The sequence below is a fragment of the Pituophis catenifer genome, unplaced genomic scaffold (genome assembly GCF_029215685.1).
Source record: "Pituophis catenifer annectens isolate HBS135680 unplaced genomic scaffold, rPitCat1.0.hap2 SCAF_6, whole genome shotgun sequence".
NCBI classification, from domain to species: Eukaryota; Metazoa; Chordata; class Lepidosauria; order Squamata; family Colubridae; genus Pituophis; species Pituophis catenifer.
Genome location: NW_027256886.1, coordinates 3,859,970 through 3,885,826, shown reverse-complemented (window position 1 = coordinate 3,885,826; position 25,857 = coordinate 3,859,970). Strand labels below are relative to the sequence as shown.

General features: G+C 38.7%; 1 protein-coding gene across 1 annotated transcript in view; it reads left to right on the top strand.

Moving 5' to 3' along the window:
* Positions 1-25,857, top strand: part of LOC139318627 (cytochrome P450 2J5-like) — a 67,206-nt gene that overhangs the window by 4,586 nt on the left and 36,763 nt on the right. Inside the window, exons 2-3 of the mRNA XM_070946176.1 lie at positions 23,303-23,479; positions 25,388-25,529. Of these exons, the coding sequence (XP_070802277.1) occupies positions 23,303-23,479; positions 25,388-25,529 (319 nt within the window). The remainder of the gene's footprint in view (positions 1-23,302; positions 23,480-25,387; positions 25,530-25,857) is intronic.

Here is a 25,857-nt window from a genome sequence, read left to right as displayed (position 1 = left end):
AATTCTCTCTTCGCCTGGAGGATCCATTCTTGACTACTGTAGGGAAAGGAATGGGTAAGTGGAAATAGTAAGGAATTGCATCTAAATAACCACCACACTGTTCTAATTTGTGGTGATGCATAGTAAACAAAATGATTTAAAGTCGTGAGATAAGTAAAGGAAATATTTTACATCAAATTATTATGCATCTAAAACTTTATCTTCCCTTTCCTCTTCAGTCCTTTCGTTTTCCTTCATATTTTCCCTTCTTTTTTTCAAATTTTGGCTCTTTCTTCAAATTTTGCAAATTTGATTTTTGTGAATTCTTTCCATATGACGAACCCAGCTAAAGGCACTAATTTCATATTGACTATCCACATATATAATAATAAGCTTTCAGTATTTTCCGTATAAAAGAATTAGGTTTAGTTGGGATCTATTCCAAGGTACTAACATTTCTAAAATTGGAATAAAATATTATCTTGCCTGAAATCAAAGTAAAAACATTAAAACATGTATGTAATATATGTACAAAATTCAGAGTAGTATCCTATTAGTAGTAGTCCTTGAATTATGATCTTAATTGGGACAGCAACTTCTACCACTAAGCTATGCTGAAACTTTCATAAATACATGCCATTTACCAATATCTGAGTTCAGATTTATATTTTGGTTTTGTATCCTGCCATACTCAATTGACTTTCAGCAATCACTACAATATAACAATTTAAACATCTACCATGTTTCCGAAGTAAGTCCTGGCTTGATTTTTTTACACATAATACACCCGATAATAAGCCCTATCCCCAATATAAGCCCTAATTAAGACCCTGCTGACTCCAAGGTGCACGGGTAAAAATTAAGCTAGGGTGGGGGAGAGGAGCTGCCCTACTACTTACCTTCATACAATTGCAGCCAGGCCTCTCACACCCAAACACCTACCGTGCCAGCTCATTTCTTCTGCAGCTGGCAAGGTTGGCAAGGCTTTCCTGAAGGCCTCTGCAGCCGATAACAGAGCTCCAGATCGATCCAGCCTTGCCGGCCACAGAATAAGTTCCTGAAGGCCTCTGATAGCGAAAAGGAGCCCAAGGGCAATGCGTGCAAGTGAGGTAAATCAGTGGATGACATCCTCCCCCCAAAATAAGACCTGGTGCCTTTTTTGGTGGCAAAAAAATATATATAAGACAGGGTCTTATTTTTAGGGAAACATGGTACATAAAATACCAATGTAAGTGACAGGTAAAAAAGAGAAGAAAACAATTAAAATGATTTAAAAAATTGAGCCAACAAAATTGGTTCTTAAATTGGATTCTAAAGCAAAGCAGGAAGTGAATCAGTGCAAGGCCATTCCCAAGGAACTGCACAGAAATGATATTTGTGTAACTTTATAAATTCATAATGTTTGTAAAAGTTAGCAGTGATTTGTATTTGAGGTATTTTATTAGTGCAATAATTTGGCTTCCACTTTTCCAATCGGTCAGGTAACAAGTTTGAATTTTTGTAATCAACTTTACCATATTTTTGTTTTCAACACATTTATTTATTTATTTATTTATTTGTTTAAATTTCTATACCGCCCTTCTCCAAATAGGACTCAGGGCGGTGCACAGCCTAAGTAAAAACAAAGCATACAAAATTTAAAAAACAGTAATAAAATAATTAGATATTCTGGCCGTAAATTAAAACAACCCAATTTAAAACCAATTTAAAATTTAGCTCAAGCCAGCCCAGCTAGTTGAAATAAATAAGTTTTCAGGGCCCGCCGAAAAATCCGGAGGTCTGTTATTATACGTAACTCCGGGGGAAGGTTATTCCAGAGGGTGGGCGCCGTCACAGAGAAGGCTCTCCCCCTGGGGGTCGCCAGCCGACATTGTCTGGCGGACGGCACCCTGAGGAGGCCCACTCTGTGCGAGCGTACTGGCCGGTGGGAGGCTATTGGTGGCAGTAGGCGGTCTCGTAAGTACCCCGGCCCTGAGCCATGGAGCGCTTTAAAGGTGGTCACCAACACCTTGAAGCGCACCCGGAAGACCACCGGGAGCCAGTGCAGCTCGCGCAGGAGAGGTGTTACATGGGAGCGCCTCGTCGCCCCCATAATCCCCCGCGCGGCCGCATTCTGGACCAGCTGGAGCCTCCGGGTGCACCCCAGGGGGAGCCCCATGTAGAGAGCGTTGCAGTAGTCCAGGCGGGAAGTGACTAGTGCCTGAGTGACTGTGCGTAGAGAGTCCCGATCTAGAAAGGGGCGCAACTGGCGTATCAGGCGAACCTGATAAAAATCCCCCCTGGCCACGGCCGTCAAATGGTCTTCTAAAGACAGCCGTGCGTCCAGGAGGACGCCCAAGTTGCGAGCCCTCTCCGTGGGGGCGAGTGATTCGCCCCCAATAGCCAGCGATGGCGTCAGCTGGCTATATCGGGACGCTGGAAGCCACAGCCACTCGGTCTTGGAGGGGTTGAGTCGGAGCCTGTTTCTCCCCATCCAGGCCCGCACGGCCTCCAGGCACTGGGACATCACTTCAAGGGCATCGTTGGGGTGGCCTGGAGTGGAGATGTACAGCTGGGTGTCATCAGCGTACTGATGGAACTCCACCCCGAAGCCACGGATGATCTCACCCAGCGGCTTTACATAAATGTTGAACAGAAGGGGCGAGAGGACCGACCCTTGTGGCACCCCACAAGCAAGGTGCCTTGGGGTCGACCGCTGCCCCCCCGTCAACACAGATTGCGACCGGTCAGAGAGGTAGGAGGAGAACCACCGCAGAACGGTGCCCCCCACCCCCAACCCCGCCAACCGGTGCAACATGATACCATGGTCGATGGTATCAAAAGCCACTGAGAGGTCTAACAGGACCAGGATAGAGGAGCAACCCCTATCCCGAGCCCTCCAGAGATCATCCACCAACGCGACCAATGCCGTTTCCGTGCTGTGCCCAGGTCGGAAGCCGGACTGGAGCGGGTCTAGATAGACAGTTTCATCCAGGTACCGGGGAAGCTGTTGTGCTACCACACTCTCAACAACCTTCGCAACAAAGCGAAGGTTGGAGACTGGACGATAGTTAGCCAAAACAGCCGGATCCAGAGAGGGCTTCTTGAGGAGGGGCCTCACAACCGCTTCTTTCATGCTGAAATCTCCCCCTCCCCCCTCCCCATGTATGTGCATATGCACACATGTGTGTGTTTGTATTACCCGCCTACATTTTAAGCTGTATCTCTTCTCCTATGGAATACTTGGTTTTATAAATATGTCCAATATAACATTTTTCATGCTAAACTGAATTATACATTGGATTATTTTCTGAGGGGAAACTTCATTTTATGCTAATTTGGAATATATGTTGGAGTAATTATGCATTATTATTATTTAACGTCCTCTTAATTAATATATACCTCCTTAAAAAAAAAAAACACCTTACATTTAAATCTAAATGTAAGTAAATTTCTGCCCCTCATTCTTGGATCAAATTATTATTTGTCAAATAGTCCCAGTTCTTTATGTCTCATAGGTTAACAGTCAGTTCTATTTAAGTAGTCCCAGAGGTTATGTTGTCTTTACACATTCAATCCTCTAATATAATATTAAAAAGTCTCTTTAATTGAATCACTTCCTCATTTTTATATTTAGATCTCCAGTACTCATAGGGTAGCTAAAAGTAATTCAATGAAATTTTCACTTTCACTTTCATATAAGTTGAAAGCTTGTAGTTTTTCTTTTTGTCAGCAGATAGCAGTCTCCACTTAGATTTCCAATTCCTGCAAGTGTTCTTTGTATGTTTTAGCCTTCAGTTCCTTAATCATCCTTATTGTTCTTCTCTGCACTCCTTCTAGCTGTACAATCCTGTGATGCCTCCTGAACTCCAAACACACAAATACCAGCAAAACTTCAAAGTTCCCATAAGTTCCACAATTAAGTTATATTTAGCTGAAAATTCTTTAGCTTTTCCTATTTATTTATTTATTTATTTATTTATTTATTTATTTATTTATTTATTTATTTAATCAAACTTTTATACCGCCCTTCTCCCGAGGGACTCAGGGTGGTGTACAGCCAATAATAAAAAACAACATAGACACAAAACAATTTAAAACTGATTCAATAATTTGGCCGAATTATTAAAACTCCAAGACTAAAATACCCATTAAAATTCATCATTCCATTAGACCAACTTGTTGAAATAGTAGGGTCTTAAGGGCATGGCGGAAGGCACGAAGGTCAGGGATCCTACGTATTTCCGGGGGCAATTCGTTCCATAGGGCAGGGGGCCCCACAGAGAAAGCTCTTCCCCTGGGGGTCGCCAGTCGACATAATTTGACTGACGGCACCCTAAGGAGGCCCTCTCTGTGGGAGCGTACAGGCCGATGGGAGGCTATCGGTGGCAGCAGGCGGTCTTGTAAATCTTTGGTCTTGATAGATAAAAATTACCCATTTGAGGTTATCCCACTGAAATGAAATGTCTCTTCTTCAAAACATCTGTAAGAAAGGCATAGGTTTTTCATTTCCTCAAAATTCTGACCGGAGTTTCCTTCAAAACAATTTTATCAACAGTGTCAATCTTCAATTTGGTTTTAAAGTGGCACTCTAAAATTTGTTCTTTTGTTTTCATCACAAAATGATTAATACATCCCTTAGAACTTTCCAGATTTTAACTTTGCAGGAGTTTACTTGATACAACTTGTCTATTTCTAATTCAGACTTTTCTTCCTCCCAGTCTATCAATTGAGCCAAGTGTTGGAGCATTTTTTTTTACTTATGTCCTCTCCAGCTAATTCAGGGACAGCTCAAAAGCGCAACTGCAGTTCTTCAACTCGTAATTCCAATAATACCATATTGTTTAAATCACCCGCACACTGAATATCTTTAGAATCCATTCTATGCTATATAAAGATAAAACCAGAAGCTGATGGACTAGATGACCTATAAGGTTCCTTCCAACTCTGTTAATCTGAAATCTTATCTGATTGCTTTAATTAAAGAAAAAATTACAACTACTTTTGTTTCTACTTGGAAGCTGCTTCTGGACTTTGTGCTTGAGATGGAAAAACACCTCCCCCCTTTTTTTCCCTCCCTCTTTTCAATTTTTGCTGGATTGAATCCAAACTACTTCTTATAGGGTCAGGTTTCCCTACCCTCATTTTTGGTTGTCATGGTAAGAGTTTAAAAACCATCTTAAAATTATTTGCTGTAAGGTTCTATCCATTTTATTTCATTACACTCACAGTTTACAACAAATAGTCTAGTCTTTGGCTTCCTCTTGTGGTAAAACAGCAAAACGGCAGGACACTGCCAGGCAAATCAGATTTGTAATTTAAGGCTGAACAGTGGGGTCCTTGGTGCTCCTTGAGTTTGGTGATTTTCTTGCAGACATTTCATTAGCAAACTAAGTAACATTTATTTATTTATTTATTTATTTATTTATTTATTTATTTATTTATTTATTTATTTATTTATTTATTTCTATACCGCCCTTCTCCTGAAGGACTCAGGGCAGTGTACAGCCTAATTAAAAACACAAAGACAGACAATATTTAAAAATAATTAAAATTATTAAATAGTAGGCCCAATTTATAAAACCCCAAATTTAAAAACCCATTTAAAACCAATTAAAATCTTTATATTGATAGCCCAGCCTGGCGGAACAACATGGTTTTGAGGGCACAGCGACATACACGGAGATCAGAGATTTTGCGAATTTCCGGGGGGAGTTCATTCCAAAGGGCAGGGGCTCCCACAGAGAAGGCCCCTCCCCCTGGGTGTCGCCGGCTGACATAATTTGGCCGATGGCACCCTGAGGAGACCCTCTCTGTGGGAGCGGACTGGCCGGTGGGAGGCTACTGGTGGCAGGAGACGTTCCTGGAGGTACCCGGGTCCTATGCCATGGAGCACTTTAAAGGTGGTAACCAACACCTTGAATCGCACCTGGAAGACCACTGGGAGCCAGTGCAGCTCGCGCAGGAGGGGTGTCACGTGGGCACAACGAGTTGCGCCCATAACCACCCGCGCGGCCGCATTCTGGACCAGCTGGAGCCTCCGGGTGCTTTTCAAGGGGAGCCCCATGTAGAGAGCATTGCAGTAGTCCAGTTGGGAAGTGACAAGGGTGTGAGTGACTGTGCGCAAGGTGTCACGGTCCAGAAAGGGCCACAACTGGCGGATCAGGCGAACCTGATAAAAAGCCCCCCTGGCCACAGCCATCATATGTTCTTCTAAAGACAGCCGTGCGTCCAGGAGGACGCCCAGTGCTGGAAGGGAGTGATCTTTGTTGTTATTTTTATATCAGATTGTTGGTTCAGTGTTAATCTCTGGTCATATGCATGTTGATTGCTAGTGAGGAGGTGATGTATTTTTGATTATCTCAATTCAATTCAGAATAGAGCTGGAAGGGATCTTGGAGGTCTTCTAATCCAACCCCCTGCTCAGGCAGGAGATCCTATACCAGTGATGGCTAACCTTTTTGCCATCGCGTGCCAAAACAGGGTCACATGGGGGGGGTTTGTGCACATGTGTGCCCACATCTGTAATTCAATGCACCACCCCATGAATGCACGTGCGACTCCCCCCGCTTTTGGCACGTGATGGCACGGTGGGCCTGGTAGGCCCATTTTCTGCCCTCCCCAGGCTCCAGAGCCTTTCTTGGAGCCTGGGGAGGGTGAAAACGGTCTTCCCCACCCCCCAGAGGCCCTCCAGAGGCTGGAAACAGCCCGTTTCCTGACTTCCGGTGGGCCCAGAAGGCCCAAAAATCAGCTGGCTGGTGCACATATGCACGCTGAAGCTGAATTAGGGCAACTCTTGTGTGCCCACAGTTATGGCTCTGCGTGCCACCTGTGGCACGCTTACCATAGGTTCTCCATTACGGCCCTATACCATTTCAGACAAGTATCTGTCCAGTCTTTTCTTAAAAGCTTCCAATGTTGGAGCTCCCAAAATTTCTGAAGGCAAGCTGTTCCACTGGTTCTGTTAGGTTCAGCTTGTAGCTTACTCCTAACTTGTTGGTCAGGCAATATATCTGTTTCTTTAAGAAACAACTGAGCCACGTAATCAGGGTTTGCTGAACCCTGTAATTAGGCTACAGTGCATAAATAAGCAGCGCAGAGAAGTGTTCTTTGTTCCTGATTGATCCTGTTCCTGTTGCTTCCTGCGTCTTTCTGCTGATTGGTGTTAGACTGAATTGTTATATGGTACTGTATACCGAGAGTTACTAAAGTCTGTTTGCTTTGGTAAGGGAAGATACTTACTGGACTGATATTACTGTTTATGACCTTGGACTGTTTTACTTACACCGAGACTGCTTATTATCTTGTATATAAAGTATTCTTCTCACACGAGCTGCACGTTTATCTCCTTCCCTGTGTGTTTCTGCTCTGCTCGTTGCACAAGCAACAAATACTTTTTACACACACCCTAACAGGTTCCATTTTGCACTTTAAGAAATCTTATTAAAGAGAATGGAAGGATGTATTCTTAACTCTATTAATTCTTACTTCAATTCACCGAGGGTATAAGAAGGAAGAGTCATCAAATTTGAAGATGACAGTAAGTTGGGGTGAAATCTCCAATGTATTAGAAGATAGGTTCAAGACCCAGAAGAATCTTGCCCAACTTAGATTAGATTGAGATTTAGATTTTTAAGATCTAAATGCCATCTATAAAACATTTTATAAAAATTTTCTCTCAAATTTTGGGCTTGCATAAATTTTACATTTCTAACCCATATTTTTTCCCACGTTTCCATCATTATTGGTTCCTCAATATTTTGTGCCCATTTTATCATACAATCTTTAACTAACTCCGTTTCCGAATCTATTTCTATCAATGTATTATACAACCTTTTTATATGCATTTGACTCTGATCTCTGATTTGTTTTACCAAGTTTTCTTCATTTTGTGTGATACCAATTTTCTTATCCTTTTTCCATCTAGCTTGTAACTGTCCATACTGAAACCAAGTTTGAATTATCCTTTCTTCTTTTAATACATTCAAAGACTTTAACTGTAATGTACCTCTTTCTATATTAAGAAGGTCTTTATATGTAATTACATCTTGTTTTTGTTTTATACTTATATTCTCTATCGCATGTCTGGGTACTGCCCATATAGGTATCTTATCGTTTAATTTATATTGATACTTTTTCCAGACATGCAATAAAGCATTCCTTAATATATGACTTTTAAAAGTCTTGTCCACCTTCTTGTCATATAATAAGTAGGCATGCCAACCGTATACCAAATCATATCCCTCAATATGCAGAACTCTTTCTTCTGTTAAATTGATCCAGTCACTGATTGTTGATAAGGCAGCTGCTTCGTAATATAGTTTTAAATTGGGCATTTTCAGATCTTCTCTTTCACGTATATCTTGCATTATTTTTAATTTTATTCTCAGTCTTTTCCCTACCCAAACAAAATTATTAATACCCTTCTGCCATTCCCCCAAATTTGCATCCTTTTTGAGTATTGGTATCATTTGAAAAAGAAATAAAAACTTAGGCAAAACATTCATTTTTACTACTGCTATTCTTCCCAACAAAGACAGTTGTAATTTTTTCCAGTTATCCATCTCTTTCTGTATTTTATGCAAATGTATGGCATAAAATATATATTTTATGCCATAACGGTTCATAATTATACTTATATAATTTCACATTTGAAGTTGTAATATAAACCCCTAAATATTTAACCTCTTTTACTATTTCAAATCCTGTTACTCTTTCTAATTCTTCTTTTTGATTTATAGTCATATTTTTAGTTATTATCTTTGTTTTCCCTGTATTTATTTTAAATCCAGATACTTTACCATATTGATTAATTATGTCCATTAAACCTATAACTGATTGCACTGGTTGGGTTAAAGTTACAACCAAGTCATCTGCAAATGCTCGTAATCTGTAATCATAATGCCTAATTTTAATTCCCTTTATTTTATCTGACTCACGTATTTTGTTCAACAAAAATTCCAAAGTTAAAATAAACAATAATGGGGACAGGGAACACCCCTGTCTTGTTCCTTTTTCAATTTTAAAGGTTTCTGTTAAGCTGCCATTAATTATTATTTATGCTGTTTGTTTCTAGTATATTGCCTTAATAGATTGTGTAAAATACTCTCCAAACTGCATCTTTTGTATTACTTTCAGTAAAAAATGCTAATTCAATCGATCAAATGCTTTCTCCACATCCAAAAATATAAGCACTGCAGGGACTTGGTTATTCTTCCTCAAATACTCCAATATATTAACAATTTGCCTTACGTTACTTTTCATTTGTCTCCCATTTATGAATCCAGATTAGTCATTGTGAATCATTTGTTGCATAACTAACATTAACCTATTTGCTAATATTTTAGCAAAAATCTTATAATCTGTGTTAAGTAGCGATATAGGCCTATAGTTTTTTGACTATGGTCTTGGTCCTCCTTCAGAATCAAAGAAATAAAGGCTGTTTTCCAAGATGGGGGTACCTCTCCTCCAAGTTGCATTTTACTAAATAATTCCTTAAGTGGTTCCACCATTTCTAATTGCAAATTTTTATAATAAACAGCTGTCAATCCATCTGTTCCAGGAGCCTTACCAACTGTTAACTGCTTAATTGTTGAGAGAATTTCCTCAGAAGTTATCGATTGATTCAATCTTACCCTTTGCTCATCTGTAACTATAGGAATATTCTCCTTCTGTAGGTATCTATCTATATCTATACCTTGAATTTTATCACCAGCATATAACCTCATATAAAATTCTAGAAATGCTTTTTTAATCATATTTTGTTGATACACCTCTTTACCTTTATATTCTATTTTCTCTATAGTACGAGACTTTTGTTTTTTCCTTAACATATATGCTAACCATCTATCTGGTTTATTTGCATTGCAAAAAGTATTATGTTTAGCATATTGCAAATTAGTTGCAACCTGATCTGACATCAATATATTAAACTGCCCTCATAATAAGATAATTGCTTCTTTTATTTTCTTATCAGCTGGATTCAATATTAATGCCTGCTCTTTCTTTTTTATTTCCTCTTCTAATTCCATCCATTTTTCCCCTGTCTGCGTCTATATGTATTGTTCAGATATATTAAAACACCTCTCATGTATGCTTTGCTTGCATCCCAAACCATTTCCATGGATGTACCCTTATGCATATTCATAACAAAAAATTCTTTCATTAATTTTTTTTACACAATTTTCTTTCACATTTTCCTCATATCTAAATAAATTTTCATTTAACCGCCAAGACCTCCTAAAACCCTTTCCATATTCCAATTCCATCAAAACTGGGTTATGGTCTGTTAAAGTTCTTGGGCATATCTTCGTCGTTTTTACCCTAGAAAGAAAATCATTAGTAATTAATATGAAATCAATTCTAGAAAAGGATTGGTGCCTGTCAGAAAAAAATGTAAAATCTTGTTCTTCAACATTCCGTTCTCACCAAATATCTCTTAGCTCCATATCATCCATCATATCAAAAAAGGATTTAGCAGTCTAGCACACGTTTGGATGTTTTGCAAGAGCCCTTTTTTGTCTTTTTTGGTATCCAATACTCCATTCCAGTCATCCAATAATATACATGATTTATAATCCCATTGTATTAATTTGGTATGCAGAAGCTTATAAAATTTTTCTTGTTGATTAGGTACATATACTCCAGTTAAAAGTATTTTCTTCCCTTCTATTAAAAGTTCAATTGCTATATATCTTCCTTGAGCATCTACTTCAATTAATTTAGCCATTAAGTCTTTCCTTAAATATATAACTATACCATTTTTCTTCTCTGGAGCAGATGCAACAAAGTGTGTTCCCAATCTTGCGTTTATCAAATATTTTTGGTCTTTTGTTCTGATATGTGTTTCTTGCAGACAAATTATGTCATTTTTAAATTGTTTCAGATAATGAAATATTTTCTTCCTCTTTTGCAGTGAGTTTAAGCCATTAACATTCCAAGTTAAGAATCTAGTTGCCATTCTTGGCCCCCTGAAGCTTCTGAAGTGCCAGCTGAAAGTCCTCCTGGATTTTCTTCTTCGGCCTTGCTCCTCCCACTGCTTCTGTATTTGTAGTTTCTTGAGTTATTATCTGGGTTTGCTGTATCTTTAATTCTTGTTCTTTGCGTTTGGCTGCCGCTCAAGTTTGTCTTTGATCCTTTGGTTCTTCTATTTTTTCAAGTAATTCCAAAGCTTGAACAGTACCCGAAAGTTGCAGTAAATCTTCTTGAGTAATCGAGGCCCCTCCTTGAGCTTGTGCCTGCCTATCTTCCTTCTCCCCCTTTCTTGCCTCCTCTGCTTCTTTTTTTCTTCTAACTTCTGGGGATGGTGGGCATTCAGTCTTTAGTATATTGGTGTAGAAATCTCTTGCCTTCCAAAATGTATTAAGATGATATCTTTCTCCTGAGTGATTCACCACTAATCCAGCTGGAACCTCCCATCTGTACTGCATCTGGCGATTTCTGAGTTCTTCAACTAGAAATGCATAATCCTTTCTAGTTCTCAACATTTTGGTGGAATTTCTTTCAGTACTAAGACCTCCTGTCCTCCACTTGGAGTTTATTTTTATAAGAAGCTTGTAAAATTTCATTTTCTGCCCTCCTAGTAGTAAAGTAGATTACAATCTCTTGGTAGTTGTCTCTGTCTGGCAATCCATGAGTTGACACGATAAATTTTATCTATTTGCCATTCAAACTCTGCCTTTGAGTCTCCAGTTAGCTGAGCAAAAGCTTCTACAAAAATCTCTCTCAAGTTCTCTTGATTATTTTCTCTCAGACCTCTTACTCTCAGGGCAAACTCCATCACTCTATATTGTATCATTGTGACTTCTGCATCTGCCTTTTCCATCTTAGTTTGAACCTCGCCAATTTTATTCTCCAAATTCACATTAGACTGATTAATTTCTTCCACCCTTTCCTCCAACGATTCAACATGGCCTGCCAGACCCTGAAGCACCAAAACAATATCTTCTCTTATTTCTTTATTTTGAATTTGGATTATCTCCTTAATTTCAGCCATCTCCTCAGATACATCTTTAATTTTTTCCTCAAAAACAGATGTAATTTTTCCTTCTAAAACAGAGGCTTGTACCTTTAAAGCCTCCTGAAGGGCTTCAAGTGTCAGTATTTGTGTATCCCCTGGGGCTAGCAAGGACTGCATTTTAGATGATTGAGCTGGTGATCCCCCAGCACTTTTAGAAACACCAATTTGTATTTGCTTTGAGGCCATTTTCTAATTTTCAAATTGCACTTTTTCAACAGCCAAATCGCAGGCAAACCTGAGGAAGCTCTGTAACTGTTTTTGAGTCCTTGGGGCTTGCCATTCTAACACTGCCTGGACTTTCCTGGGATCCATTTTGACTCCTTCCCTCGATATTCTATATCCCAGATAATCCAATCTTGTTTGGTGAAACTCGCATTTTGATAGTTTCACGAATAATTTGGCTGCTAGTAACTTTTCTAATACTTGACAAACCAAGCGGGTGTGCTCCTCCATTGTTCGGGTATAGATCAAAATGTTGTTCAGGTACACAAGGATCTCCCAGTACAAGTGTTCATGCAGGACCTCATTGATTAACTGTATGAACTCCTCAGGGGCCCCCTGCAACCCGAACGGCAGTACCTGGAATTGGTAACCCCCCCCCAGGGGACAGTTGAAAGCAGTTTTCCACTTGTCCCCTGGTTTGATCCACACCCTGTATTAAGTTTCACATAAGTCAAGTTTTGTGAAACTACAGCCTGTTGCCAAAGTAGCAAACAGGTCCTTCATTAATGGCAGCGGGTACAGATGCTCCACACATACGATGTTGAGGCCACAAAAGTCAACTCACAAGCGTAACCCCCCATCTTTCTTTACTCTGAAGAGAACAGGTGCTGCAATCCTGAACCTGCTGGGTTTAATGAAACCCCTTGCTAGGTTTTTATCAATGTATCATCTCAATTCCTCCAGTTCTTTCAGTGTCATTGAATACATACAGGTTTTTGGCAGCTTGGTCCCCAGGATCAATTCGTTGGCACAGTCAGTCGACCTGTGAGGGGGGAGCATCTCACACTCCTCTTCACTGAACACATCAGCCAAATCCCTGTATATACTAGGGAATCCTTGATCTGGTGGAGCTGTCACTGGCTTTTCTCTTACCCCTGTTCCTTCTTTTATCTGGTTGTTCACAGACAGCTCTGGGTCAAGTGTCAAACGTAGTTTCTGGAAACCCCCTTCCCACCATATCATGGGCTCCCATTTGTCAAGCTATACTAAACCAAATATAATCAGCTCAATCATCCTTTCCACTATAATGAATCGGATGCTTTCCCAATGGTTCCTTATCTCTAACTGGACTTGTTTGGTTACATGGGTGGCTGGAGCCCCCCCCCCCAGTAATGAGCCATCCATCTGTTCAAACTTGATAGTGGTTTTCATCCTGATGGTTCTGACCCTGAGTTCGGTTAACACGGCGGATCAGGCAATGTGTGCACCCTGAATCTACCAGGGCCCCGTATTTGATTCCTTGAGAAGAGCGAAGGTTCCGGATGACAACAGGAATTACAAAGGGCCGAATGGAGTCACTCACCATGGGATCTTCTGGGTCCTCATCGTCACTATCCCCAGACACCACTGGGAACTGCTCTGGGCTTGGTGTAACCACAACTCCCCTGGTTATTGTCTCAGCAACCGCCGGCAAGGTCTGCGTCACTTGGGACTGCTCTGGTGTTGCTCGAGGTTGTCCTGTTGCCCTGTCCCCGCCAGAAGATGGTTTTGGAGCCAGCATTCGTGGCACTGGCATGGGGCACTCTGTCACCCAATGTCCCATCTGGTTTCACCTAAAACAATGGAATGATGGCCTCCGGGCCCTGTCAGTAGAATCAGGAACAATGGCTACAGTCTTTATCTCCCTTGGGGCAGAGGCCATTCTATCTGCCTTTTTTGTTGTCCCGTGCTCCCTTCTCCCTGTACTCTAAACTCTCATAGCCCCATGTCGAGATCTATTGCTGCTCAAAACCAGTAGATCAGTCGAGGAGTGAGCCACACAATCAAAGGCTTTAGCATAGTCAATGAAGCAGAAGTAGATGTTTTTCTAGCTTTCTAACTCCCTAGCTTTCTCTATGATCCAGCGTATGTTGGCAATTTGATCTCTAGTTCCTCTGACTCTTCGAAAATGTGCCTGTACTTCTGGTAGTTCTCAATCCACATACTGTTGAATCATTTATCATTCATTTATCGATGGCTTATATAAAAGCAATCTGAAATAGTTTACTTAACCATTAGCAGAAAAGCACAATAGTAACTTAATTAAATTTGGTGAACAAAAATGCCATTTGTTTATTTTGCTGGTTAGTTTCAATCTTGTATGTTGAAGATAGATTCTGTCGCCCCCGAGAAGATCCTGTCTCATGTGCCTATAACATATGTTCTCTTATGTTTATAGAGAGGGGCTCCTCAGGGTGCAGTCGGCCAAACAGTGTCGACTGGCGGCCCCCAGGGGGAGAGCCTTCTCTGTGGGGGCACCTACCATCTGGAACGAGCTCCCCCCAGAGATACGGAAGATCCCGGACCTGCGCACGTTTCGCCGTGCTCTCAAAACTTCTATTTCAGCAAGCTGGCCTGGCCTAACTCCCCTCTTTTAAATTTTTTAAATTTTTTTAATTTGTGACTTTATAAATTGGGTGTTTTAATCTGTGTTTCGGCCAAAAAATTTAATAATTTTAAGGGATTTCTAATATTTGTATTATCTGTATTTTATCTTGGCTGTTCACCGCCCTGAGTCCTTCGGGAGTAGGGCGGTATAGAAATTTGATTATAAATAAATAAATAAATGTTTACATCATCTGAGAAGCTTTTGATGTCCGTCATATAAGATAGAAGCCGGCAAGCACTGGAACCCTGGTCACCATACTACATGTGTCTCCCAGTGTCCATGTGACTCCCAAAATGAATAAATGAGAAAATGTAAGAAAAAAAAAAGACATAGCTGGAATTGTACAAAATGACAACATGTTACAAAGGTTTGGTATTCCCACCTGAAATCCAGAGAGATGTTTGGCAAGAACTAAACCTAACTGTTTTTTCATATGAATGTTATCAGGAGTAACTTCTCATTGTCTGCTGATGCCCACAGGAATTCTTCTTTCCAATGGCCACACCTGGAAACAGCAGCGACATATTGGCATCACTTCTCTGCGGAAGCTGGGCCTGGGGAAGAAAAGCATTGAGCATCTATTACAAGACAGAGCTCAGACATTGGTGGAGATGTTTAGACAAACAAGAGGTTTGTAATTTGGAGTAATGACTGAAATCGGCGTCTGCAGAACTTTTTCCCATTCTGTGTATTTTGAATAAAAATAGATTTGATTTTTTTAAAAAAATTGAAACAAGTGACTGAGATCCCAATGATCTTCCTTCATCCCCATAGAAGTTCTATGCTTTAATAATTCATTATGAAATATCTTCATTTGCAGGAGAGCCATTTGACCCTTCATTTCCAGTACTAAATGCAGTTTCTAACGTCATATTTACTTTGAGTTTTGGAGGTCAGTTTGCTCCTGAAGATGAAAACTTTAAGAAGTTAGGGCAAGCATTGCACGTTGTTGTGGATGTCGTTAGTGACACTTTCCATATGGTGAGTCATCTTTTCTATGTTCAAGTTGAATAGCCCTCCCTCAACAGAGGAGGAGAGCTACGACACTTCCTATCTCCTTTTTTTTTTAATTTGATTTTTATTATAACATATAGTGATACATTCAATACATTTTTGGTTCATTGGTGCAAATATATACATATATACATCTACATGCATTATTACTTGTCTTTTATTTGATATTGTTTCTTAAAGCTAAATTTAATTTCAAAAGCCTTGGTACTACAGTGGTTTAAAGCACCCTGTTATTAACACAGCTGCCTGCAATTTACTGCTGGTTCGAATCTCTCCAAGGCTCAAGGTTGACTCAGCCTTCCATCCTTTCTAAGGTAGATTAAATTAGGACCCAGTTTGTGGGGGCAATAAGCTGACTTTGTATAAATATACAAAAGTATGAAGGCTATTGCTTAACGCACTGTAAGCCGCCCTGAGTCTCCGGAGAAGGGCGGCATATAAATCAAATTTAAAAAAAAAAAAAACACTTAAAGATAATAGTGCTCAAATCTCTAAGACTAAATGTAATACTGTTCATTTCTCCATGGATTTAGTTGATTAATTAATACTTAATCTCTATACTCTATTTCCTTCTTTATTTCTTTTCCCCATCCATTCGTACCACATGTCCCACACGCTATAAAATTCCGAATCTTCTCTGTCATTAATTTCTGAAGTCAGTTTGTTCATTTCGGCGCACTCCAGTATTTTCCCAATAACATGTTCTTGAGGTGGTATTTGTTTTTCTTTCCAATACTGGGCAAAGGAAATTCTAGCGGCTGTCAGAATATGTATAATTAAGTACTTTTTTTTTTTTGCATATTCAATTTTCAAAATTCCCAGGAGAAAGGCTTTTGGTTCGAAATCAAAATTTTCTTTTATTATTTCTCTAATCCACATCCATATCATCCTCCAGAATTTTTGTGCCTGATTACAAGTCCACCAGCAGTGATAGAAAGTACCCTGCTGATGGTCACATTTCCAACATTTAGGACTCGAATTGGGGTAGATCTTCGCTATCCTAGCTGGGGCCATATGCCATCTATAAAACAGCTTGTATTGGTTTTCCTTGTAAGCCGTCGCCTTTGTCATTTTAAGATTATTATTCCATATTGAATCCCATTCGTTCAGATTTATATTCTGTCCAATATTTTTGGCCCATGCTAACATGGGTTCTTTAACTACTTCCTCTGCCATATCGTACTCCAATAAGTAATTATATAATTTAGCTAGAATTTTGTCATCCGTACCCATCCATATCTTGTCAAATCCATTTAAGCTCGTCTCAATGCCAAATTCCTCCTTATCTTTTTTATATCTGGATTTAATTTGGTTATATGGCCACCAGTCTATAGAAGTACCTTTTTCCATCAATTCTTCCCTTGTTTTAAGATTCCCTCCCCCATCTAATAATTCATTGTATCTGACTGTTTTATCTATTTCTAATACATTTGGATATATTATAGCCTCCATGGTGGAAAGCCATCTCGGAATTTTCATATAGTGCTTCTGTCTCATCTCTCTCCATATTTGTATCAAGATCTCCCTTATTTTATGCCTATGGAAATAAGTTTTCATCTTCTTCCCAGAATCCCAGAGATATGCATGCCAACCCTTCTGGAGATCATACCCTTCTAAAGTTAACAGTCTTTTATTTCTCACGGTTGCCCAATCTTTCAGCCATACTAGGTTTGCAGCTTTTTGATATAACTCCCATTTAGGTAATCCAAAACCCCCTCTTTCCTTCTTGTCCTGTAAATTCCTAATTGCTATTCTTGGTTTCTTTCCCTCCCAAATAAATTTTCTGATGATGCTATTGAACTCCAATTTTTTTTTTTATCTAATTTAACAGGGATCGTTTGGAATAGATACAATAACTTGGGTAATATGCTCATTTTTATTGCCGCAATTCTACCTAATAATGATATTTGTAGTCTTCCCCACTTTTCTAGATCCTGTTTGATATTTCTAATCAATGGTAAATAATTATCCTCTCTGAGGGCCAAGCACCTTGATGAAATCCACACCAGGTATTTTACCTTCTTGGCGGTTTGGATCTCCATTGATTCTTCCAGTGCTTTTTTTCTTACCTCCGTCATATTTTTTGTTAATAATTTAGTTTTGGATTTATTTAATTTAAGGCCTGCTACCTCTCCGTAATTGCCCAATTCTTCCAAAATTTTAGTGCCTGATTCTAATGGTTCTTCCATAATTAATACCACATCATCTGCAAATGCCTGTGTCTTATATATCTCTTTTCCGATTGTTAAACCCTTTATTTCCTTGTTGTTCCTAATCGTTCTCAAAAGTACTTCTAGTGCTAAAATAAATAAAAGTGGGGATAGAGGACACCCTTGTCAGACCCCTTTTCTAATTTGAAAAGCCTTAGTTAATTCTCCATTCAGTAATATGTTAGCCTTTTGTTTTTGATAGATTGTGGATATCGTATTGACAAAATTTGATCCGAATTCCATTTGGATAATTTGTTGTTTCATAAATTGCCAATTAAGATTGTCGAATGCCTTTTGGGCGTCAACAAAGACCAATGCCATTTCTTTGTTCGGGTGTTCCTCATAGTATTCCAATATGTCTATTATCATCCTTGTATTATTCCTGATTTGCCTTCCAGGGAGGAATCCATTTTGATCACTGTGTATTAATTTATTCAGAATTATTTTTAGCCTTCCTGCTAAGATGCCCATATAAATTTTGTAGTCCGTATTCAGGAGGGAGATTGGTCTATAATTTTTAATTAATTTTGGATCCTCTCCTTCTTTTTGGAGGAGAGTAATATACGCCTCTCTCCATGATTCTGGAATTTTGGATTCTGTTAGGGCCTCATTATAAATTACAGTTTTGGTAATAAAATTTCCTCCAAATCCGAATTCTTATAGAATTCCCCTGGGAGTCCATCTGGGCCTGGGGATTTGTTCTTTTTAGTTTAGATATTACCGTCCTTAATTCTGTCATCGTTATTTCTTTATTAAGTATTTCTTTATCCTCTTCCCCGATCTTTGGGAGACTTTCTTTTGACAAGTATTGGACCACCTTTTAGTTGGGAATTTGTTCTTCCGCATACAGAGCCACATAATACTCTCGGGCAATCTCCATCCAATTTATCTTCCTGTTTATTGTTAAGATGGCCTTCCGGGTCTTCCAATTGATGAATTATGCCTTTCTCTTTTTCTTTTTTTAACCTGTAGGACAGCCACCTGCCCAGTTTGTTTGCATTTTCAAAATAATATTGTTTGGTTCGTTTCATTTTATATGCCAATTCCTCTTGATCGATAATATTTAATTTGTGCCGTATAACCATCCAATTTTCTTTAACAACCTTATTATCTGGTTTTTGTTGTAGTTCCCTCTCAGCTTTCCCTAATTCTTCTATCAGTGCCTTCTGCCTCTCTCTTCTTTCCTTATTCCTATGTGCACTATACGATATTGCTAGTCCTCTTATGTACGCTTTCATTGTATCCCATATGATACCTCGAGATGTTACTTCCTTTTCATTTACTTCAAAATTACTTTACTTCAAATTTACTTTATCTCCTATCACAATCCTTTCAGCAGTCTCAAAAAGGCCCCACCCACTCTGATTCAGGTGACTGAAGATTTATTTATTTATTTATGTGTCAAGTACGTATTAGATAATATATATAAGTATAAGCATGAATTGAATACATAAAATGGATAGGAATAAAAGGGGACATTAGGTCAGGGACGGTAGGCATTCTGGTGCGCTGATGCATGCCCCTTACAGACCTCTTAGGAATGGGGTGAGGACAACAGTCTTAGATTAAAATTTGGGGGGTTTGGGGAAGAAACCACAGAGTCAGGTAGTGCATTCCAGGCATTGATCACTCTGTTACTGAAGTCATATTTTCTGCAATCAAGTTTGGAGCGGTTCACTTTAAGTTTGTATCTATTGTTTGCTCGTGTATTGTTTGGGTTTTATTTTTTTAAAATTTTTTAAATTTATCATAAACATGTTATAAATCTACAGTATCTTATCCATTGTTAATCATAATATTCTCTTTTAACTTTCATATTAGTTCATTCTTCATCCTAAAAAATTTGAGTATACTCGGGGTGCTCTTCTACCGTTTCATCTCCCTTATTTTACAATAATCCTTCTTCTCCTTCTCCTCTCCTTCCCTTCCCTCCCTTCTTCTACCCTCTTCTACTTTCTTCTTTTCTCCTCTCCTTCCCTTTCTCTCCTTCCCCTTCCTTTCCCCCACTCCTCCTTTCTTTCTCCCTTTCTAACCTTCTCTCCTAATCTTATTTCCCCTCCCTTTCTTCTTCTCCTCTTCCCTTTCTTCTATTCCTCTCTCTCCATCCTCTCTTCTCCCCTCCTATCTATCCCTCTACTCCTCTTTCCATTCTCTCTCCATTGTTGTATTCATTTTCAATTCAATATTTTCTAAAGTGGTATCCGAGCAACCCCAACTTTCTATTCATATACATTTTCTTTTCAATTTCTTTTTTATTTTTCTGATTTCACACATATCATCATAAATGTACATTTATATAGTAACATTTTTTCCATTTCCTCCCTCCTTCCCCCTTTTCCATTTACACGGGTGTCATTTGGGTTTCTATTCTTTTTTTGTCTTCTCTCTCATTTACTTATTTACCCTATCTAATTTATTAATCTCTAATCTTTTATTCATACTGTCAGGTTTCGATGCTATCTCAAAATAAATGAATTTCCAAACTGCCCATCTTTAAGGAAATTTTCTCTTTATTCGAGCACAGCAATCTGACCCTGGCTCTTTTGCGGTCAGTACTGACCTTTGCCCCCCAATCCCTCCCTTTCCAATCCCCAATTCTCTGCTTCTCATTGGCTATCTTCCAAGTCACTTTCCTGATCCCTTCTTCGTCAGATCACAGGAATGTTTCCCTCCTCTCCTATCTCTGAGGAGACAGAATCTTCAAAGGGATTTAGTAGGCAAAAGTTCAGGCTTCTCTTCCCTTTATTATATGTCAGTGCTGGGACGCTGACACATACTTCTTTTCTAACTACTCATAAAAGCGTCTCCATGTCTTGAAATACACCGATTCCTCTTTATCTTTTATTCTTAATGTTACTCTGTTCATTTCTGCACATTCTAAAATTTTCTTTATTATCTCTCCTTCTAACAGGATTTTTTCTGCTTTCCAGTTTTGTGCAAACACAATTCTAGCTGCTGTCATTATATGTATAATCAAATATGTATCTTCTTTCCACATTTCTCCAGTAAAATTCCCAATAAAAAATGTCTCTGGCCTTAACTCTATACGCTGGTGTAGCATTCCTTCTAACCATGTTTGTATTTTAACCTAATAATTCTTTGCTTCCTTACATGACCACCATATATGATAATATGATCCTGGCAACTGATGACATTTCCAACATTTAGCTGATTTGTCTTTAAACATTTTTGCTAACCTTTCTGGTGGAATATGCCATCTATAAAACATTTTATATAAATTTTCTTTATATGCTGTTGCCATTGTTAATTTATAATTCCTTTTCCCATAGTTGTTGCCATTTCTCTAATTCACTCGTATAGCAAAAGTTTTTTGCACACACTATGCTCGTATACTATTATGGTTGAAACTGAAGTAGTCATTGATAGATAGGACATTGTAGCAGATAATTTTATGTACTACACTTAGGTCATACCAAAAACATGGTAATTCTAAGGTTTCTAAGCCCAGAATTTCAAGACTGATGGCATAAGGTATTTTGTTGCGAGCAGATTTCTGGACATGCTCAATTGTATTAATGTCCAATATGCAGTGCAGGTTCCAGACAGATACAGATTAAACTTCTACTAATGACTTAATGACTCTCAGAGAGCTAACACTCAGATGACTGCAAAGAATATAAATCCTTCCACTCCCCATCATTCCATCAAAACTGAAGAAACTTCTTAGATGAGAGGTGAAACATTGTCAAGGAAAAAACCCAAGAAAGTCCAGTTGTCTTTTAGAGAAGCACCTTTGGGCCAATAAAAGATTACTGAAAGAGGAATTTGAAGTTTAGTTTTGTGGTTGGAATTACTTGTTAACTTTTTTTTTTATAGTAAATAGACAGTAGGTCAAATTGATTGGTTGATAATAGATTTTCACAACTGTCATATTTTCAGTGTTATCTACTAATTTAGTAAGCATAGATGTAGATGTTTATGTGAACCTGGGGAGGATTATTATTCTTGAAATATATCATATGTCAGCACTTCAACCTACATTTACTCTAGTGCTGACATAAGGAGAAGCGAAGGCATCTGGAAAGGGACATTTGACTTTTCACCTACTTATTTTCCCTGGAGATAATATCCCCTAGGAGATGGGATGGGGAAGGGGAAATTCCTTTGAGCTGGAGTAGATTAGGGGTAGAATGACTTGGAAGATGGCCAATGAGTGCAGGAGAGTGGGGAACAGAAAGGGAGGGTTTTGGGGCTGGAAGTCAGTTTTGGCTCTGATTGGAGTCAGGTTAGAATGTCGTGCTTATTAAATAGGAGTTTTTTTCTTCAAAGACTTTGTTTGAAATGCAATTTATTTGAGACGACCTCGAAACTTGACATCAATATTCAACTAGGTGGATAGTGTGTGTCTGGGAATTACCATTGTTGAAATAGATTTATTAGTATTCAGCCAGGTGGACATTTTATGTTTATATTTACTATTTTGCTTTATATATATTCTTTTTGTCTTTGTCTTAATTTTGCTCTTTATTTTTTTTGGATTTTAACTTTGAAAATGACTTAAAATTTACAAAAGCAACAGAGCTTGAACCTGCTATCTGTTCAGTCATACCTGGAGCAGATTGGTTCAACTATAAGAGGAATCTGTTTGTTTATTTATGATTTATATAGTTGTTCATTTTACATAAGTAGCTCAGGGGTTTTACAGGATTAAAACACACAAACTCACCAGACTTAATGCCCCAGCACACAAGGATAAACAATGAGCATCAGTAATAAGAATTTGTCTACCCATCTGATGCAAATCTCTGCGGAAATGATCGGGTCTTCAATACCTTGTGAAATAGTACTAGAGTTGTGGCATCTGAATTTCTATGAATAGAGATGCCCATTTTTGATCCAAAAGATGACCATGAAGTGCTGACTTGAGCATACTAGATAAAAAGCTAGCAGACTGAAAATCTGACCCAGGTAGTTAATTCATTATTTAGCCTGGCATGTGAATCCAGTTGATCTAATTTATTAAATCCCAGTTCAGTTAGCCCTGGGTAACCATATTTACAAAGGCTCCTGTGGACAATGAGAGGATAAGGGAATTTGATAATAGCAAAAGCACTTAGACTTATAGACCGCTTATAGACAGTGCTTTACAGCTCTCTCTAAGTGGTTTACAGAGTCAGCATATTTCCCCCAAAAATCTGGGTCCTCATTTTACTGACCTTGGAAGGATGGAAGGCTGAGTCAACCTTGAGCCAGTCAGGATCGAACTGCCAAATTACTGGCAGCTGGCAATCAGCAGAAGTAGCCTGCAGGACTGCATTCTAATCACCGCGTCATCATGGCTCTTTATAGCTTTATAATAATCGATCTGCCTCTTAAAATTACTGTTTTCTACAAGAATTTCTATAAGCTTTTCTAGAGGGTTTTTGAGGTCTGACACCCTGCACTGTTTGCCATGTTTTAATGTGTTTTGAATGTTTTTCTTTGGTTATTAAATCTTGTCTATTACTGTGAACTGCTGAGAGGCTTCTCTAATTTTTCCTTTTCTATTAGCTGTATAATTTCTTTCCACGAATAATGAAGTACCTCCCAGGCCCTCACCAGGAAGCCATGTCTGCCGCAGAAATGATTATTTCCTTTATAAAGCAGGAAATAGAGAAACACAAGGAATCCAGCTCCCAGCATGAGCCGCAGGATTTCATTGATTACTATCTTCTTCAGATGGAGAAGGTATTGGGTTTACTGGGGTTCAATACATGGGCAAGGAGTTATTACATTCCTGGCTTGAAGTAAAGAAGAGGAGACACTGATATTGTCTTCATTGGAGTTGTTTCTTTTTCATTCAGCTCCCATTTTGAATTTAGCCCATGCTAAATTCCGTTTGTTTCTTAATAAGAACTATGTTGTACATCTGCAATCTTAGACAGTCTTAGGGGTTCTTTGTTGAGGGAATTAGAAATATTTCCGATTGTCATCCTCTCATGTTTGCCTATCACTTCTCTCCCCCTTTTCTAAAGAAATTCCATTAAGAATGAAAATAATTAACAGGAACTTTGGATTGATTCATACTTAAATGAATACTTCCCCTGAAATGATTGGGAAAAGGACAGATACTTTCACAGACTTGACCATAAGTAAAAATTTAAAACAATTCGAAACCAGGAAAAAAGTGCCCTTCTCCATTGTTTTCAGAAAAAAGATTTGAGTTTTTAGAAGCAATTTTGATCAATTTGAAGTTACTTTGCACCAGGTAACTTTATATACCATCAGTCTTGAGTGTACCATTGGTCTGGTTATTACTTTCAAGATATACAATCTTTAGGAATGAGGGAACGTTTAGGAATGTTTCACCCTTTATTATGTTATCATCAGTAAGTAATAATATCTATGGGTGTTGTAGGTTTCTGGTTACAGTGTCCAAACTAAGTATAAAGAACAATGGTGAGAGGCCAGACCATTTGTGGATGGGAAAAGAAATAGGTCATGTGGTACTTGATCAAATGCTTTTTCTAGTTCTGTGGCTGTGATACATATGATGGTTTGTTTCTCAAATTCCTTCTCCATCAATAGGCAGGTGACACATACTGTATCATTTTTCTTACAATTTTTCAATATTTACTGAGGTAATTGATCATAAACTAAACCAAAACACATGAAAGTTTGTCTAAAGCCAAAACTCTCTTTGATCTGGGCTACTCGAATATAGTGTTCTAGTCGGTGTGAATCTACCACTTTAATTCAATGGTGGTTTGCTCCCAGTGGTTCGCAAGAACCGGTAGTAAAAATTTGTAGTAATTCAGAGAACTGGTAATCTTTTCCCTCTTTTTAATTACGCAAATTTTAATTGGTTTTTTAAATGATTGGGGTTTTAATATGTTTGGGCCAAACTTGTTTAATTCCATTTTACTTTGTTTTTTAAATTTTGTATTTATGTATTTTTACTGTTTGGCTGTTCACCGCCCTGAGGCCTTCGGGAGTAAGGCGGTATATAAATTAAATAAATAAAATAAATAAAATAAAACATTGGCTGGCCACGCCCCTGAACTGGTCCCCAGCCTGGTCGCTGCTCACTTACCCCACCTACCCCCTCAGAGGCTTTTTTTCCCCCCTTTTAAAAGCATTTTTTCTACAACCTCTTCGGTGGAAAAAATGCTTTTAAAAGTTAAAAAAAAAAAGGCTCTGATGATCACATGGCTCAGCTTGGATTGTCAGAGGCTTCTAAAAGCATTTTTTTCTGCAACCTCTTCGGCCGAAGAGGTTGTAGGAAAAAAAATGCCTTTAAAAGCCTCTGACAATTCCAGCTGAGTTGCTTGATCATCAGAGGCTTTTAAAAGCATTTTTTTCTGCAACCTCTTAAGAGGAAGAAAAAATGCTTTTAAAAGTAAAAAAAAAAAGAGTTGGCCACGCCCACCCAGTCACATTACCCCACCCCCCCCACCAAGCCACGCCCACAAAACAAACCACTCCCACAGAACCGGTAGTAAAAAAATTTAGAACCCACCCTTGCTTTAATTGTTACTCTCCTGCATTGATTTTCTTTTATATTTATTGTTGTGACTTGTGATGCAGAAGCCAAAGTAAATACAGAAAAGCTGCATAGAACTCATTGTAATTTTCATTTTCTATTTTAAACCTCAGAGCAAGAACGATCCTGACGCTACCTACAATGAAGACAACCTGGCTCAGTGTCTTCTTGATTTTATTGTTGCTGGAATTGACACATCTTTCGCCACTATGCTGTGGACCCTGCTCCTCTTGGCCACTCATCCCCACATCCAAGGTGAGACAGACAATGAGTAGGTAGAACAAGTGTCAGCCTCAGGTTCTAAAATACAGAGAAATTATTTGAAGTACTAAGGGCTGAATGATGAACTGAATTTATTCTTCATAATAATTTTCCTATGAGGATTGTTGATCCTATAATCAGGAGCATGAACTTAGCTAGTTTACAGAAGAGCCAAGACTATACATACAGAGAGCTTTCTTTGATATCCTCAGCAAAATATTGAGTTAGGAATTAAAAAACTGGAAATCGGTACAGATCTAAAAATAACACACTTTAAATGCAGAACTCTACCAAGGTTTTCAGATTTGTTACTTGTTTCTGG